We start from the raw sequence: 17,480 nt of genomic DNA, 5'->3' as shown, positions 1-17,480 counted from the left end.
CTTCACCACATAGGTGTCTTTGGGGAGAACAGCTTCTACAGTCAGAGGTTTCCTTTGTAAATACATTGCAATACATTTGTAAAACACATTCCTGGGGGTAGAAAGCATCTTTGTATATTCGCATCGCAGTTGGCACCATGGGGTCTTGATTCTTGATGAGGGCAATAAGGAACCGGAAAAATCATGAGTGGCAAAAGCCCCCAGTTGCTTCTGGTGACCCCGAGCACCTGGGCTGGGAGCGGTGGATGCTGGCCAAATCTGGCAGCTCTGCTAAGGAGCTCCCAGCTCCCCCCCTCCCCTCCCTGCTGCTGCACATCCCAGCTGACAGGGCTGATTTTTTCCTCTCTATTGCTTGCAGGTGGGATCGGGTTTGGACGTGCTAAAGGAAACTCTGGCTCGGAGGCGGATGATGAAACCCAGCTAACCTTCTACACTGAGCAGTACCGGAGCCGGAGACGAAGCAAAGGTACAAAATGACATAGGCACTGGTGATGCACATGGGTGTAAGGGGAAAAAAATAGTTGAGCACTTTGACTGTTTCCATGGGCGATGCTGTCTGATACTGCATGAGTTTAGGTAAGGACCACAATACCGGTCTGTAGTGGTAAGAACATCCCAAGATGTGCTCTGTGTGTGATGCAGCACCATGCAGGAGCCATAAACAGCATTTCCTTGTGATGTTGCTGAGGTTCTGAGTTTCTTTGGTGGTTTCTACTATGAGTTACATTACACATGCCCTGGCGCTTCCCTAAAGCTGCACCAGTGTGTGGTGACTGTGTCCGTCATCGTCCCAGCGCCAGTGCAGCTGTTGGGGATGGTCACCTTGGCAATTACTTGCTCAAAACTCCTGTTTTCTGCCCTGTATTTCCCATATAAAGCATCCGTTGGATGGAAATTATCCAGCTTCCCTCTCGGCACAAAGGCAATTAAAAGGAACAAATTCAAAATGAGGCCTGGGGCACGGATTTATAGACTAGAGTCCCTTCAGGCTTTTCTGTGAGCTGAGAATCTGAAATATTATCCACAGTTTGAAATATGTGTCCGCGTTTTCTCTGCTTACGTCACGCTGGATTGTTTTTGTTCAGGACCCTCAGACCAAGCTCCTTGGTGGAGGACAGGGTGAGCCTTGCTGCTGCTGCTGCATTTGAAAAATCACTGTCAGGAAATAACTATGTTGGGAAGCAATTTAAAAATTGCACAGTGGGTCTGCTCCCTCCATTTGTTTTCTGTATTAAGCCGGGCATCGGCAGAGCGCAGCACGCCAGATAGATGCTTGCTCCCACCACAGCAAATGCGGCCCCATTTGTTTCAATGATTAGGTATTCCGATAAATGCTCGCAATGTGTTTATTTGAATGTGAAATTACCTCAACACCTCTGATCAGCTTGAGATTGCATATGGGAATAAACACACACATGCACAAGGGTGTATTTACATTTGTTCCTGCCGAAAGGCAGGACATTCGGGCTTTTTTTTTCTTTTCCATGTGGTTTAGAACCATGAGAAGTTCTCACCGAGTTTAAAATGAGCTTCTGATGAAAAGCAGGGAAAGAATTTGCGTGTTGAAGTTACCTGTTGCAGTATGAACACAGCTGCATTAAGGGGAAAATGATGTGTGAGAGGAGGAAGAAATTGGTTGTGTTGCAAACGAGGACAAAAGCAGTGGTCCCGAAAAGTCGATGGTGCAGGGGAAAAATTTCCCAAGTGCTGAAGTAGTTTTTTCAATGAGTTATTCTGAAATACTGAGCTGGGTGTGAAAGTCCTTGGGTACTTTGGAAAAGTCACTGCGCGAGCAAGGTGTGGAAGACTGTGTTTTAATGAAAAGCAGATAAATCTTTTCTTTCCCGCTGCCTTGACGCCATTCCCCGTGAGGTCAAGTGCTCTGTCAGTCTCTCGAAACACGCTCGTGCTGGATGCCAGGTACAAAGCTATTCTTATTGACATATATGTTGGCTTTGGGTTGTTTGTTTAAGATTCCTTGTAGGGCAAATATAAAGGAATAGATAAACGAGAAGAATTCCTTTCTTTTCCTTTGAATAAGCTGTTGTTCACCTGGGTGGCTTTGATGACTGGGTTTGAAGGGAATTCAGGAGGAAGAGCTGCCTTGCACGGTTGCACAGAGCTGGCTGTTAGATCTACATTAGCGTTTGAGTGATGCTGTGAGAACCTGGTTTGTTCGTGTTCGGTGGTGGCTAACCGAGGGAATTGTCTTGCATAAAGTCCCCATTGTATTTCCCCTCCTGTCTAGCTAAATTTTGCCATCACTGCGTCCTTGAAAGGAATTTTCCATTATCCTTTCATTGACTCTTCTCTCCCTTGTGGAAGGAAAGCAATAGCTTAGTGGGAAGTCACAGTACCAAACTCATAATTACAAGTTCAGCAAAGATCCATAATTGGACAAGATCATAACTCTAATAGAGAAGGATGCATCGTCAGATACGGTTAATTCTTACAATGATGTTCCTGTATCGATTTCACTGTGGTTGTGTGTCATTGCAGGTGCCGTGCGATAGTTATCAGGTCCAAGGAAAGAGATTCCTCGGGGTCTCTCTCAGATTAGGTTTTGCAGGATTGAGCCTAATTACTGATACTGTCAAGGCATTGATCCCAGCCGATGCGATGGGAAGTTCCCACTTAAGTGGTGCGTAGGTTCAGTTTTACTTCAAGCTTTGTTGAAGCCAGCTGGTTAAGCGTTCATGGGCTTTGTTTGTCTCCTGTAGAAGAAAGACTGGAAGTTTCATAGTGCTTGGCAAGGTATCCTAGAGGGGCATTCCCATAGGTAAGTATTGAGTGAGGGAGAGCTTGTTCTGGTAGCTCAGGAGCAGCAGACCCAGTGATACCTGGTTTTCAGTGCTGGAATACATGGAGAAGTAAATCTGATCAGTCTGGGCACAGAGGCAGGGACAGCCGAGGCATCACCTTCTGTGGTCCCAGCACACTGTACCACATGTCTTCCCAGGTTCTAAGTTCGTGGGATCCCCTTACACTTATGTTCCCCTGTCTTTGGAAAGTCTCCAGAGAAGTTGGGGGAGGGAGAGTGTAAGAAATAGTGCAGAGGAGACTTTCCCATGGAGCCTTGGTCCTTGTCTGCTATTGGGCTCAGCCCCATGTCTGGGATTTGAGCTAGAAGAGGCAATGCTGGTCACCGGTGTCTCCAGGGAGCTGGCTCGTGCCAAGAAGTACTCTGTTCACACCCATCTGCAGCGAGGCATCCCTTTTCTTCCTCACAGCCCTGTGCCCACGCCAGCTCTCCACCCTCCGCTTCTTTTTAACGGGTCAGGGCGACCTGTGCTCTGGATGGCAGCGCTGACAGCAGGGCTAGTGTGCAGTCCCAAGGGAGCTGGAATTTGGACTCAATGTCCTGCTTTTCCAAGTGAAACAAGTCCTGAGAGAGGCTGTCAGGGCACGTGGAGCTCTGTGCTTGGAGGCAAGAGGGACACTCAGTTAGGGCTGGGCATGGCTGGTTTCCTCCTTCCTGCTGATCCTCCTTACAAGATTTTCCAGAAATCGGATTTTCTTGCAACCTGTTCACAACAGAGTGATTGCAACCTGCACCCCAGGGCTCTGCTTGCTGTGGGGGCTGGCTCTCCCCTTTCCCACTCCCCTGGGAGAATTGGGAAGCGTGGGAACCTCCTTGCCTGCCGCTGCTGTATGTGGATGGTTCTTGTCTTCAGGGCTGTCAGTCATCGCACCTTTCACCAGCGCTGAAGTCTCTGCAAGAGAGAACCTGCCAGTGTTGTAGAGATGCTAATCCACATCCCCAGCTACCCATCATGGGCGACAGCAAGCTCTGGTACTTACTTGGTCCTCTCTTCTCCTGAGCAGCGTGGGATGTGTTCAGTCAGGTCCCCCTCTGAGTTCGAGAGGAAAATATTAGTAGCAAAAAAGCCCCCCCAGACCAGGGAGGCAGAGCCCTGTGCACAAACCTCGCTTGCACGGTGCATTGCTTCTGCTCCATCCCCCCTTCTCCAGGGTGGTGCCTGTCTCCTGCTCAGCAAGATATATTCAGCTCTGGATCTGAATTTGCAGCCTTGAACTCCCCAGGTCGCATGCAGTGCCCACCCAATGGCTGTTCAAATAGAGAGAAAGATGGGGGGGTGAGGGAAAAAAGAAGCAGCATCATATCTCCAAGGCTGTACCAGGCTCCCTGCAGCAGTGGGCTGGCCCCTGTGCTCTCTGCTGCCTGGCTCATCAAGGACTCAGTGACTTTAAGGAGCCTCTCCAGGTCGCTGGGGTGGGGGGAGCCACGAGTGAACCTCCCCCACCTCCGTCTGCTTCATCAGGCCCTGGAGCAGCTGCTCTGTAACACAGAAATGTTCCTGCTCTTTTAAAGCCCCTTCTAGGAGAAGGTCTCTAAGGGTTAAATGAAGAGTAAATCAGCATGGCATCTGGTCTGCAGGGCAGATGCTGTGCAGCTTCCTGGGTTAGGGGAAACCAAGGTGGGGAAAGTGGTTGTACGGAGACCCTGTGAGGGGCTGAGCATCCCAATCCCAATTGTCCGGGAGACCCTGAGAGCCTCTGGCTCCCCCTGCAGCTTGTGCGATGTCTGAGCCCCTGGGACCTGCCGGAGGTCCCCGTGGCCGTTGGTGAGCCCCAGGGACCGGGGCTGATCTCGCTCCCCCCGTCAGGCAGAAAGGTTGGGTACAGAGAGTTGCTGGAAACCCCGATACAAAGCGGAGCGCTGGGTGCAAGCGCAGAGCGACGGTGTTGATATGATGATGGTTGAGAGGTGCTGGAGGGTGCCCAGCACTGTGACCCAGCTGGGATCTCTCCTTGAACATCCTCAGCTGGCTTCTCCTCTTCAGGGAGGCCCTGGCATCTGCTTCAGCCCAAGCCAGACCACCCCGAGCATGTTCCTCCATGCTCTCAGGTCTGGGATCGCTCCACCCCTCTTGGCATTGCCTCTATTGCAGCCTGTTCAAAGAGGAGGGGGGAAATATCCCACCCAGTTTTCATGCATAGCTTTCATTCAGGTGGTACCTTCCCATCCCAGCAACCTGCTGCCATCCCAGGGGAGCTCCCCAGCACCCCAGAGAAGGGAGGACGTGGTTTTGGGATGCTCTTCAGCTGACATCTCCACGAACAAGGCATCCAGCTGTTTCCATAGCATGTGGTGATGGTTGAGACAAATTAACAGCGTCCAATTATGTACCTTAGATTGGTGTCAGCCGCGTGCGTGTGCGCACATGCATGTGCCTTGCTGGCTGGCAAAGTCTTCTGAGGGCTGTTAGAGAAATGAGAATCTGAGCTTTGATCTGCCTCTGTATTTGGTGTTTAAAACAAGGCCTTTTATAAGGGAATATTAAGTATTCGGAGTCTGTTACATATGAGGAAGCTTTGCTTTGATCCTCTCCTGTCTCCAGAGGCAGCAGACACTTATTATTTCATGGGGAACTAAACGAAATACAGAATGAAGTTTGGGTACCGTTCTCCATGCTCTGCCGGTGCCCCCGGCCTTGTCAGGGCTGAGCGAATGGTGCGGGCAGCGCGTTGCCCCGTCTCTGCTGTGCTCCTCGGGGAATCGCCGCACCCAGGCCTGCACTGGGTTTGGCTCGCCAGCCCGGCAGCCTTCAAACTGGGGGAGCTGCTGTCAGGAAACAAATGGGAGACAAAACGTGATAAAGCAAACATTGATTTGGGGCGCTTACAGTAGAAAGAGGGAGTAATGGGTCTGTTTGTGCCTCACGCTGTCTGTGCTCAGGGAGCCTTTACCATCCCTGCTGGCGCTGGCAGCTCCTGCCCGTCCCCTCATTGTGCCGTCAGCCCGCGGTGCAGCCGGCCGTGCCCCGGCTACCCCAGGAAGGGGATGCAGAGCCGCTCGCTGCAGGGACAGATGGACGGGTCAGTGCTGGTGTCTGGTGCACACCCAGCTGGTTCATGGTATGTGGTTGCTCTGTGAGGCCAGAATGGTTTGGGTTGGAAGGGACCTTAAAGATCATCCAGTTCCAACCCTCCTGCCACAGCTTCCACTAGCCCAGGTTGCCCAAAGCCCCGTCCAACCTGGCCTTGAACCCTTCCAGGGAGGGGGCAGCTTCTCTGGGCAACCTGTGCCAGGGCCTCACCACCCTCACAGGGAAGAATTTCTTCCTTATATCTAATCTAAATCTACCCTCTGTCAGTTTAAACCATTACCCCTTGTTCTATCACTACATTCCCTTGGAAAGAAGAGCACCCCAGAAGGGACAACCGGGGTCCCATGTGACCTGGACATCCCCAAATCCCCGGGGCTGAGATACCTTCCTGATACAAGTCTTGTCTTTACCTCTCAGAGCACCAAGTTACATCACCCCCCAGCTGCACCCCTGCAGCCCAGCCCGCTGCCACCCCTGGGGTGGTGGCACTGATAAGGGACACTGTTCATTTCCAACCGTTCTCTCTAAAGCTCTGTCACAGATGCTGTTTTTCCAGCGAGCAAATAAACGTGGTGCTTTTGCATGATGACTTATTTTGCTCACAGAGCAAGCAGGCACTGCATCAGCACATAAACACCCCCCAGAGCTCCTCGCTGTCCCTGTCAGACTCCGTCTGTGCAGAGAAGCTGGGCTAGGGTTGCTCTGGGCTGGGGTTGCTCCAGCCACCTCTTCAGTATGTCCCTGGCGGCTGTAGGTACGGTCCTGCCCGTGCCCGGGGTATTGAGGTTTGGGGAGAGGGGCCACTGCAGGAAGCTGGATGCAAGGCGTGAGCTGGGGAGCAGAGGGGTCCGCAATTAAAGCGGTCGTGAAGCCGCGGCAGCCACAGGCTCTTTAACTTCCCCGGACTGTGCTAGAGATAACAGCTTTTACATCTGTTCCTGGAGGCAGTGTGGGTCTTTCTCTTCATTTATTTATTTTTTGATTGTATCTGATACAGCCTCAGCGAGTAATTGAGTGTTTGAGAGTGAAAAATTATCTCTCTGGCTTGGCCCTTATCTTGACAGCAAAGCAGCACTTTTAATTTAATTTTGTTCAGAGCATGTGGGTAACAAATTCCACTAATCGCTGTGCTGTCGCCCTCCGCATGGTAACGAGCCTCTTGTTTCCCAGGAAGCGGAACATAAACACGGTGCTGGATGCGGGCGGGAGGAGGGCGAGGGTTAGCGCCGGCTGGAAAACGAAGACGCGTTTTGGTGCCGATGCTCGGCGTGCCCATGACGCGATGGATTTGTCTCCTGGCTGGAGCAGAGGGAGGAGTGGGAGGAAGCAGAGGGTGGTGGATGTCGTGCTGTGCTGGTGAAGATCATCCTTGCACGGTGCTTGGCTGTGGGGGAAACTGAGACATGGAAAGAGAATGCCCTGACCCTGAGGAGCTGTTGCAGGGCAGAGATTTTTATTCTCACCCTGGTGTGTCATTTTGTATCTATTCCAAAAATACTGGAGGGAGGAGAAAGAGGGTTTGTTTTGGTTTTTTTACTTGCACGTCTGGCTTTGGAGGTCCCAGCCCACTTCCCAGATTGCGGGAAGCGTGGTGGAGGTCCAGCAGCGATGGGCAGCTTGCTGGGTGCTGGGGCATCTCCTGCCAGGTGCTGAGCCCTCCCTGGCAGCCTGGCCTCCACCACTGCTCTCTCCCAGTCTCTGAAATCAGTTCTGCTGTCTGACCAGCCCTTTGCTCACTGAGCACAATCCTCCCTGGGCTGTGACTCAACATAAGCTATTTCATAGATAATGATTACTTTTTTTTCCTCTTTTTTTCCTGTAGGAATAATGTTTTCATTACACTGTATTGAAAATTGCTTTCCCTCCTCCTTAAAATGAAGCCTTCCACTCACATTTGCCTTTGTGTTTGTATATTCTAAAATTGGGACTCATTTGGAGTTTAAAACAAAAAAAGATCAGGCCTTAGTTCCAGGAGAAGTGTTTCCATTGATTTGCGTGAAAGAAGATTCCAGTGCAGGCAATCTCTGCTTTTAAATATGTAACTGTTTCTTTAATGTGATTTTATCTTAACCGATTCAGCACCGAGAACATGAAAGCAAAACTAACTTCATTGATTTTAATTGCCCATACCCAGAGAAATGCAAAAAATGTAACAGTGCCAGGAGAGCAAATTGGGTTTGCACAAATTCATACCCCTTTGCTGTACAGGGGTAGGTCTAAGACATGTGGGCAGGAGAACTTGCCTGGTGGTGACCCTGGTGGTGATGGAGCTGGTGGGTCAGCAAAGACCAGCATCTCAAACTGTGCCACCTCAGTCATCTCCATTTCCCGCCTGCCCTCCGCTGCCCCTTAACTTGCCCAGCTTCAGGGCTTTTCTTTTCTATCCTCTTCTCCCCTTCCTCATCCTCCTCCTCCTGTTTGAAATTTGCTGGCGGCGTCTCCCTGCGAGCTGCAGGAACAGTGTTTTAGAGCAGAGGGGGAGCACCACCAGCAACTGTATAAATAGGAAGTAAATACATTTATTCAGTATGAGACATTAAAACTCCAGGAGCACGTAAAGAGCTGAGGCTCAGGCTGCTGGAGGAGTGCGAGAGCTCGCTGAGGCAAGCGGTGCTGGCTGCAGGGCACACCAGAGCTCAGGCACCAAACCCTTGATCTCACCACAGGGTCTGGCAGCCCAACCCCAACCTCCCCATGGTGGCCGTGCCGCCCCTCAGCATCTTTCCCTCCCTGACCCTGCCTTTTCTGCAGCCCCCTGTGCTGTAATGGAGAATGCCTTGGCTAATTGCTAGTGCGTAATTCATAAATGTTAATAGTATTAATCTGATTCAGCGTACTGTTAGCAAGATCAAATCCTCTATAAATCTAGAAGTGTCTGATCTCACCCTTCTGCTGCACAACGCAGCTCTCTTTCCTTCTTGCTTCCCACCCGACCCTTCTTGTGTGCACCCCTTCTGCTTTCTTAGAGGTGAGAAGATTCTCCCCGGGGGTCTCCCCCAGCGTGGGGGGAGCAAAGCCGCTGCTTTGGGGATAATCCCCATCTTGGTGAATCTGGGGATGAGGCTGGAGACAGCCCCATGCCCAAGCCCTCACCCAGATCCAGACTGTAGCTGCGAGCACCTTCACTTGGGATTTGTCCAAGACAGCGATGAAGAAGGTGCCTACTTGAGGAGAGGCTGAGCCCAGGCCTTGTAGAGAGAATATGCAATGAAATGCGTGCTCGTGCTCTCACCCCACTGCTCAGATGCTGCTGGGGGGGGTCATTGCACCAGCATCCACCCCCTTCCAAAGGAAGTGGCTCTGGGGCAGAGTGGTCCTTGAAGGCTTAGTGGGGACTATGGTGCAGGAGAGCTGTGTCTGGCTGCAAGGAGGATGTCACATCCCATCCCATCCCGTCCCATCCCGTCCCGTCCGTCCCGTTCTGTCCCGTCCCATCCCATCATGTGTCTGGTGTGCTGGAGAAAGAGGGACCATCCTGATGTGGAAGGGTTGGGGGGCCCTGGTGTGGGGCAGGGCGGAGAGATGGGCAACACTGCTCCCCAGTGCAGGGGTGCTCCGTGGCAAGAGCCGCCTGCCAACACCGTGGCTCATCTTAATTGGCGTTTGATTTGATTCGACATGATCTCTCACTTGTAAAACACCTTGAGATGTTTCTGTGTGTGAGGGTGTCCTGGAAACGCTGTTGTACCATATTAATGAGCCTCTGCTGGAACATAAAGAAGGATCATTAGGAGCGGCCAACTCCTCTGACACGCCAGCGAGAGCGGCGTGTGCTGGGAGCAGCGCGGGGATGCGAGACGGGCTGCGGCGGGCTGGCTGCTCCCCGGGGGTGCTGTGGGTGCTGCTCGCCCTGCGCCGGGCGCTCCGGCACGCGGCACGGCACGATGGCCGGGCGCTGGCGGCTGCGCCACGCGTTGCTAAGCAGTTCAGGCACTCGCTGTTCTACCGCTCGGTTTCTCCAGCCCTGTCTTCCTCGGGTGGTAGAAATACATTTTAATATCCGAGTAGCCACGAAACGTTCTGTATTATGCTATTATCTCCGGGGGGGCGGGGAAGATTGCAAAGCACTTGGCGTTTAACACCCACATATGGCTAACACCATGGGCTGTGTGCTGATAAAGATGGGGTAATTAAAGTTTATTTTTTTTTATAGACTAATCTCCCAAGCATGTATTTATGAGCCTGATTTAGAAACATCGTATTACCAAGAGCACGGGATATTTGTGTTGCTTGTAAATCCATATGTGTTCTGAACATACCTTTTTTTTTTTTTTTTTCCTTCCTAAATTTAGGCAGCACTGCCAATATTAAAAAGAAATGAGCTTGGAGTTTTGTTGGTTTTTTTCCCCCCTTGTCCTTTAGGTGGGCAAGGGAAAGTGTACAAAGCAGCGAGTAATTAACTGCACAAGGAAATGATATTTCAAAGGAGACACGGTGCATTTGGAGGGGCTGTTTGCAGAGTGTTTACACCAGTGGCTTTGAATTTATCTTCATCTTGCAGCAGGTGCAAAATCTTCAGGGGAACGTGGTGCTTTGCAAGCTGTTTCTGAGCTGTCTGCAGAGGGACCCGCATTTTCTCTGGGAGGCCGCAGCCGGGCTGATTGGCACTGGTGTTTAAGGAGAGAAGAAAAATCCTGGGTAGGAAAGGTGGTGGTGACAGGAGCTCCTCTGACCATAGTCCTGGCTAATGCTGCTGTTAATTGCATCACTAGCAGGAAGCATCTCGGGTATGATTCGGCCCTAAAACAGAGCAGTTTGCCTTTCTTTTCTACTTTTCTGTCCTCTGCTCTCATGCTTTTCCCCATTCAAAAAGAAGTAATTTCTTCTTATTCTTCGTCCTCATTGTGTGTCATGCTTGCTGCTTTGCCCACTCCTTGGGCACAGGCTTCCCGGGTCTGCCTCCCCTGGGACCCCACATGGGCCATTGCTTTCTCCCCAAAACAGCCTCACTGAGTGCTCGGACACCTGTGCTCACTCTGTTGCAACCATCCAAAATGCAACAGAAACATGTTTAATTAAAACTATGGAGAGGTCATCTCAATATATGAAGGATTTATTAGTGCAGAAGAATCTGGGGAGTGAGTTTGGTCTCAGCTGTGCTTGGTCACCACCTTCCTCTTGGGCTTTTTGGACCCCATAAGACCCAAATGAAGACTTGTGTTGGGTGCTGAGGCTCTCGGGGCTCCCGAGTCCCATCAGCTGTCCACGTAGGTCTTGCGTTCCCCACCCCCAAACTTCCTTCTCTTGGTAAAGGAGGTTGATACCAGCTCATTTGGTGGGCCTGGGTTTGCAAATCTGCACTTCAGACACCTCCCTGAAAGCCTGGAGAAGACAAGGCGAGGAGGGAAAGAGCAGGCTTCAGCCAGGTAGAGCTCTTGTCTGCACCGTTGCTGTTTATGTAGTGCTGCCTGGTTACCGAGCTGGGTTTGGATCCCCTTCCCACACCAAGGAAGGAATGGATCATTTTCTCACCTCTTGAACAGGAGCATGAAGCCCTGGTGAACCTGCTGAGGTTGGTTTGGTTAGCAGTGTCTTGCTAAGAATACATTTGCTTGTGGTTTTAGAGGCCTGGTATGAAGCTGTTTATCTCCAGATGGGTGTTTAAACGCAGCACAGGAGTGCTTCTGCTGGAGCATCAGTGGTGGGAAGAGCAGGCAGAGAGATGGAAAACGGGAGCCACGTCCCTCTCTTTAAAGAACGAGGGAAGAATCTGCTTTTCCAGCAGCCTCCCTTCAAACCTGGTAGTAAACTGGTCGTGAGCAATAAAGAGCTGAGCTGGAAATCCAATTTCTGCTCAAGCAGAAGACCCGTGGTTTTGGTTCAGTTGGTCAAAGCCAATGTCAGGCAGTTCTAGAGGTCAGTAAGTAGTGCTGTGATGGAAACGAGTGGGGAGCGGGAGGCAGGGGAGCAGGGAAGGTAGTTATAGGAGACTTTTGTAGCACATTTTCCTTTTCCTTGGACAGCCAAGCTCAAACTCATTGAGCTGTAATGGGCCTTTTTGCTGTTTCAAGCTCCTGTGCCCCTCTCTTCTTAGTCACAGAGGAAGAAGCAGCCACGTGGACTGATGGGGATGGGAGCTCTCAGATCCTAATTCCTCCAGCTCCACTCCAGCTGCAGTATGGTGAAAGCTGCCATTGTACCTGTGATTCAGGCTCTTTGTGAAAAGGGGATAATACTTGTCTAACTCGTAAGGGATTTGTGATTTAATGTTTGTAAAGCACTTTAAGACCCTGGATTGAAAGGTGATTTATAATGGTAAAATCCAGTGTTCTCTGGTCTATTGCATACTTGACTGTGTCCAATTATCCTGATGGAGGCTTTTTTCCTTGTTTTTTCTTTTTTCTTTTTCTTTTTTTCCCCCTCTTTTTCTGTTTGCATTTGCAAAGTAACTTTAAGCAAGCGCAGGGTTTGTGGCAGGCACAGTATGCCCAGTGAGAGGATGAGTTTGCCTCCCAAGGAGGTGCTAACTTATGCTGATGATATGAATAAAGACTGGGAAGAAAAAAAGGGGATCGCAAGGTGAAGGGCGCAGGAGATCGGCAATAAAGCTGTGAAATGGGGGTGGGAAGGCTGTTTAGATGATGCATGCATAAGGAAAGTAAAACACGCTTCATAAATAATCAATCTGCATACTCGTGTTGGTTGCAGTGATGGGGATATTTTCCAGCAGATCAGCCAGTTCCCCTTCCTGAAAATGTTGGTTGGAGCATCCAGTGTGCAGGGGATGCTTTGGTGGGACTCTCTGCCCTGCCTGGAAAACGCAGGTCGTGCTGAGCATGAGATCCCAGCCCTGGTGCCAGCATCTCTAACAGCAGCTTTGGTCAAATTACAGGGTGTGCAAGTGCTAACTTGCTGGATGTATTTCCCGTTCAATTTTCAAAGCGATGCTTTTTAAATCTTGCTTTGCTTATGAGATGGTCAGGGCCAGGGAGCAAGGGGGGAGAGTCTGGATTGCCTTCCAAAAATAAATACATGTTCTCGCCTGAATCCTGAGCGGGGACATGGTCAGGTCTGCCGGGAGCTCCATCATCTCAGCTGCATTGTAATAGACTGTGCAGCAGCTGGGGTTAATTGCTGGTCTGTGCCCTCTCCTTGGCATTGCCATACTCCCCAGGTGGTTCTTAATCAGTGTCCCAAGCACTGGTGAAGCGAACCGGATGCTCTGCGAGGTGTCTGGCATTAGCTTTGAGCAAAGCAGCACACTCATGTGAAATGCCCGCTTAGGTGGCCATGGGGGCTGCGGTGCAGTCGGAGCAGCAGTGGAGCAGCCCCCTTCACCAGAGGGGCTGGGCAGGGAGGGACCAGTGGTGCCCGAAGGATGCAGACTCCAGGGCTGCTCCCTTCTTGGGCAGCGAGACCTGGTGATCACAGAATCACAGAATCATTCAGGTTGGAAAAGACCCTTGGGATCATCGAGTCCAACCATCAGCCCTACTCTACAAAGTTCTCCCCTACACCATATCCCCCAACATCTCATCTAAACGACCCTTAAACACATCCAGGGATGGTGACTCCACCACCTCCCTGGACAGCCTATTCCACTGGTGATGACGTAGCGGTGGCCTGGGGACAGTTTCTCCTGGTCATCTCCATCAGTGGAGGGTGTCTCATCTGGGCACATGGGCACTCCTAGCCTGTATCCAACAAGAGAATCCAAATCTCCTGGGACAGCCAGGTCTTTCCTGATGACTCTGTATTTCCCAGCTTCACCCCCTCCCTGCAGAGTTTGGGGATTGCCCTGTTCCACCCAACTGTAGTTGACGGTGATTCAGTCATCTCAACACCACACTGCTCCATGAAGGTTTCCTGGTGGGTTTGTACCTGTTGCTGACCTCTGCAGATGCTCAAGCTCCTCATTGGCTTGTTGGCTTTTACCTAATGCTTCAAAAAAAATTCAAATAAAATAGAAGCCACCAAGCAGGCCTGGCCGAGTGTGCAGGTCTGAGTGGACCCGTGGGGTGATGGGATCCTTCCAACATCATGGGTTTATTCCTCGGTGCAGGCATCCCTTAGCACTGGTGACAGACATGTGGCCTTTGAGACAAGGGATGGCAGCATGACAGTGACCCACATGCCATGCAGGTGCCAGTTGGGGATCGGGCGGGCTGGGTGCCTGCTTTGGTGCCTGACTTTTGTGTGTCAGAAAATACTGTGCTACTTTGTGGGAGGTGCCTTGAGCTTCTGCGCCTGACAAAATAAAGCCTGTTTTGTAATATCTCCTCCTGTCAAAAGCAGCTGGCTCTGTACGTTGCTTTGTTGTTCAGCGTAGTCCCCCTGTGATGACTGAATATTTATATATATTTGTGTAAATAATTAACACTCATCAGTGCTATGTAACATCTACAGGTGTAGATTTCTTCTGACATTAAGGGAAAGCAAAAGATGCCATGGTCCAGGCAGTCCTCAAATTTGGCTTGATTATTTTTTGTGACAAGATTTGTCAAGTAAACTAAGGCTGATGAGAAATGAGGGTGGCTTCACCAAGGGAGCCTGACAGGGGTGGTGAACGGCTCCAGGGAGGAGGGGTTTCCAGGGAGCGGGTCTGCACAGGGCCCTGAGCAGGTTTTCTCCCTCTTCTAGGAAAACATAGCCCCCAAGACTAATGTAACTCTGTGAGTGAAACAACATGAATGTTAAAAACCCAGCCAAACAAGGTGTGGTGGGAATGATGGGGTTTGCTGACCTCAGGAGCTCTTCCAGTGCTGCTGAGCTGATGTCTTTGTTCTCAATGCCTGCCCTTCCCCGGGGTTGGGGCTTTCCTGCATATGCATGGGGAAGGGGGGAGGCCGAGTAAGCCCTTGGCACAGTTTGCCTTTTGGCCACCCATCCCTCTCTCTACCTTCCAGGTTCAATGAAGAGCCCCGTCAACAAGACAGCACTGACCCTGATCGCAGTCAGCTCTTGCGTCCTGGCCGTGGTGTGCGGCTCCCAGCTCTCCTGCCCGCTGACCGTCAAGGTGACACTTCATGTACCCGAGCACTTCATCGCGGATGGTAAGACCCTCCGGGGACTTGGACCCCCCTACCTCACCGGGTCTGTTTGGGACGTGGGGGTCCCTCTCTTTGGGAATTGCCCTGGCTGTGTTTGGCTGCAGGGATCCTCCTTCCCAGAGGAGCAAAGCATATCTGCAAGCTCGAGGCCAAAATCTCAATCTCATCTTTTATCAATATTATTATTATTATTACTAATTGTATGTGATGGATATTCCTGTTTTCCTCTAAACTCATTGACGAGCCCAGAGAACCTTCACAGATAGACGTCCTCCTGTCCTGCAGCAGCAAAGCTGCTCATCCCAGCCTCTTGAATCAGTGCAGAATGAAATTGCTAGAGTTTGAGCAAAGGCAGAGATGCTTTGAAAAATTAGACGAGGGCTGCTGTCACTATTTATTGCTTTCTCCAACTGGGCTCCTTGCGTTTGTTGTGTTTCACTGACCTTTTCTTTATAATGTGCAGTGAGCGTCGAGTGCAAGTTTTCAGTAACATGAGGGCAAATTTCATTTTCTTCCAGCAGACGGGACCCATTATTCAGTCGGTTCCAATTCCTCGTCTCACTGCTTGGGGCGTGCAGAGGGGGCACTTTTTATCTGCCAGAAATGTGCTGCATGGAGCCAGTACATCACCAGCTGCCAGGGTGTCCTGGTGTGGCCAGCTCCTGTGCAGCCCCCCACTTTGGGGGCTGGGATGGAGGACAGCTCTTGGGGGGATTAATATTTTGGGGAGAGGTAGATTGTTAAAGAGGTGCAGTGGCACGGCAGCAGCAGGGGGTGATGGAGAGGGGCTTAAACCATCACCCCGTGGTGGGGAGGGACTCACCAGCATGTTTGAAGTGGGATTTAGCCCTGCGAAGAGTGATTTCTTCTTGGCCATGATATGCATTCGTAGGGCGTTACCTGCACTGCAGCACTGACAGAGCACGTGCTCTCCCCAGCCCCACCACTGACCCTCGCTTCCTCCTTAACCCCACTTCTGTGTCTGCACCTAACAACGCTTATGGGATGGGTGTTGTGTGCAGTGAGTTGATGTTGTGTGCAGTGAGCTGGTGTGCAAGCAGCCTCTGCTCTGATCCCCAAGGATGCTCCTTAGCCGCTGACTCTGGAAATAACAACTCAGTCTTGGGGTATGTGGGCTATCCCAGCGGTCAAAGCTTGGTCCTTAAAGGAAAGAGGAGGAGAGCAACTGCTCTGTGGTCTCAGATTGGAGGAACCTGAATGTCAGTGGAGTGGAGACATGAAAAAGTCATAACTTGAAATAAGGGACTTGTCTACACTTTGACCTGTTTCTAAAAGTTTTAAGGATTGTCCAGGCTGCACATAAATGTTCTGAAGTCTTCACAGATCATTATTCCAAGTTGTTGGAGAACAGAAACTCTTTTTGCACTCGAGTAATGAGGCTGTTCCAGTGTTAACTCGTGTCCCTTTGAGATGGGCACTGGCCAGTTCATCACTCAGACTGGGAGTTCACAGCTGGTTTTGGTACTGCTGAAGGTCGGCCAGGAAGGCAGTGACGGGCACAGGACCTCGGCATCCTGCTCCCAGCCTCTGGTTCTGGCCCAGGGAAGACAGCATATCCTCGAACAAGAAAATAAACCAAAATGCAATTTGACTCTAGAATGAAAGTGAAAAGCTGAGCCTGTGCTTGTCACTGGGAAAGGGGTGGCAATGCGAATTATGCAAATACAGAGAACACTCGAATGGAAATGACAATGAAATACCAATAAAACAGATTAATATCTTTGAAACTGGGGGAAATGGGATGATCTCCAGTCCCGACTTAATGACTTTTCTGAAGAGAAAGTGGCAAGAGGACTGGTAAAAACGGTTTGGAGAAGAATTAAAATGAGCTTTGTAATGAAACTGTAAAATATAATTACAAACTGTGAAAACTTTTTTAATATTTTTTATGAGAAACAGTCAAATTCTTCACATAGAAGCAGCCAAGACATTTTGCAGTGGCTATCACTTTTACTGAAATCTCATCATTTTATGTGATGGCAGAGTCCCTTGCCTGGGAAGAGAAAAGCTCTTAAAGTTGTCCCTTCTTTTTGAATAACAACAAATCCCAAGGCAGCACCCAACTGGCAGCAAAATATTATAAAACATTTAAAGGCATCACAGAACAGAGCCGGGTTGGGAAATTTTAATGATACCCAGGAAAAACGTGTGTGGCTGTTTGCAGAGGCTTGGCACCCAGAGTCTTACGCTGATGGAAAATAGGGGAATTGCTCCTCCCTGGTGATCTCCTTGATGGGTTTAAACCTGCTTTTTGCCTGGGTGCAGAAGGGGCATCCCCATGTGAGCGAAGGGACGGCGGAGCTGATGTCTTTGGCCTGGCCGAGGCTGGGAGCTTTGATCAGTCTTGAACCAGCCTCTCACGTGGCACCTCATGGTGTGCACAACGTCTTGTAAAAGCTGGCATGCACTTAAATAGTCTGTTTCCTGACGCTGTTCTCTTTTGTATTTTGCATGATGATAAGGCAGGCTCTGTGAGAAGGCAGGGATGGTGCATTCACGGGAGATGTTCCTGTGCAAGAGAAGGATGCCCTCTCATTCCTTTTTGAAATGCCGTATTTCAATAGATGCCAGTAGCCAAGGAAAATCTTAAAGCAGAGCAGCTACTAACACCTCTGCA

General features: G+C 50.5%; 1 protein-coding gene across 2 annotated transcripts in view; it reads left to right on the top strand.

The window, feature by feature from the left end:
- Nucleotides 1–17,480, top strand: part of ASTN2 (astrotactin 2) — a 360,756-nt gene that overhangs the window by 119,736 nt on the left and 223,540 nt on the right. For both annotated transcript variants that reach the window (XM_074891653.1, XM_074891654.1), the window contains 2 exons: nucleotides 359–466; nucleotides 14,699–14,845. In XM_074891653.1, coding sequence (XP_074747754.1) covers nucleotides 359–466; nucleotides 14,699–14,845 — 255 coding nt within the window. The remainder of the gene's footprint in view (nucleotides 1–358; nucleotides 467–14,698; nucleotides 14,846–17,480) is intronic.

Source organism: Strix uralensis, chromosome 21 (genome assembly GCF_047716275.1).
Source record: "Strix uralensis isolate ZFMK-TIS-50842 chromosome 21, bStrUra1, whole genome shotgun sequence".
NCBI lineage: Eukaryota > Metazoa > Chordata > Aves > Strigiformes > Strigidae > Strix > Strix uralensis.
The sequence above is the reverse complement of the archived record's forward strand: the minus strand, read 5'-3'. Positions and strand labels throughout refer to the sequence as shown.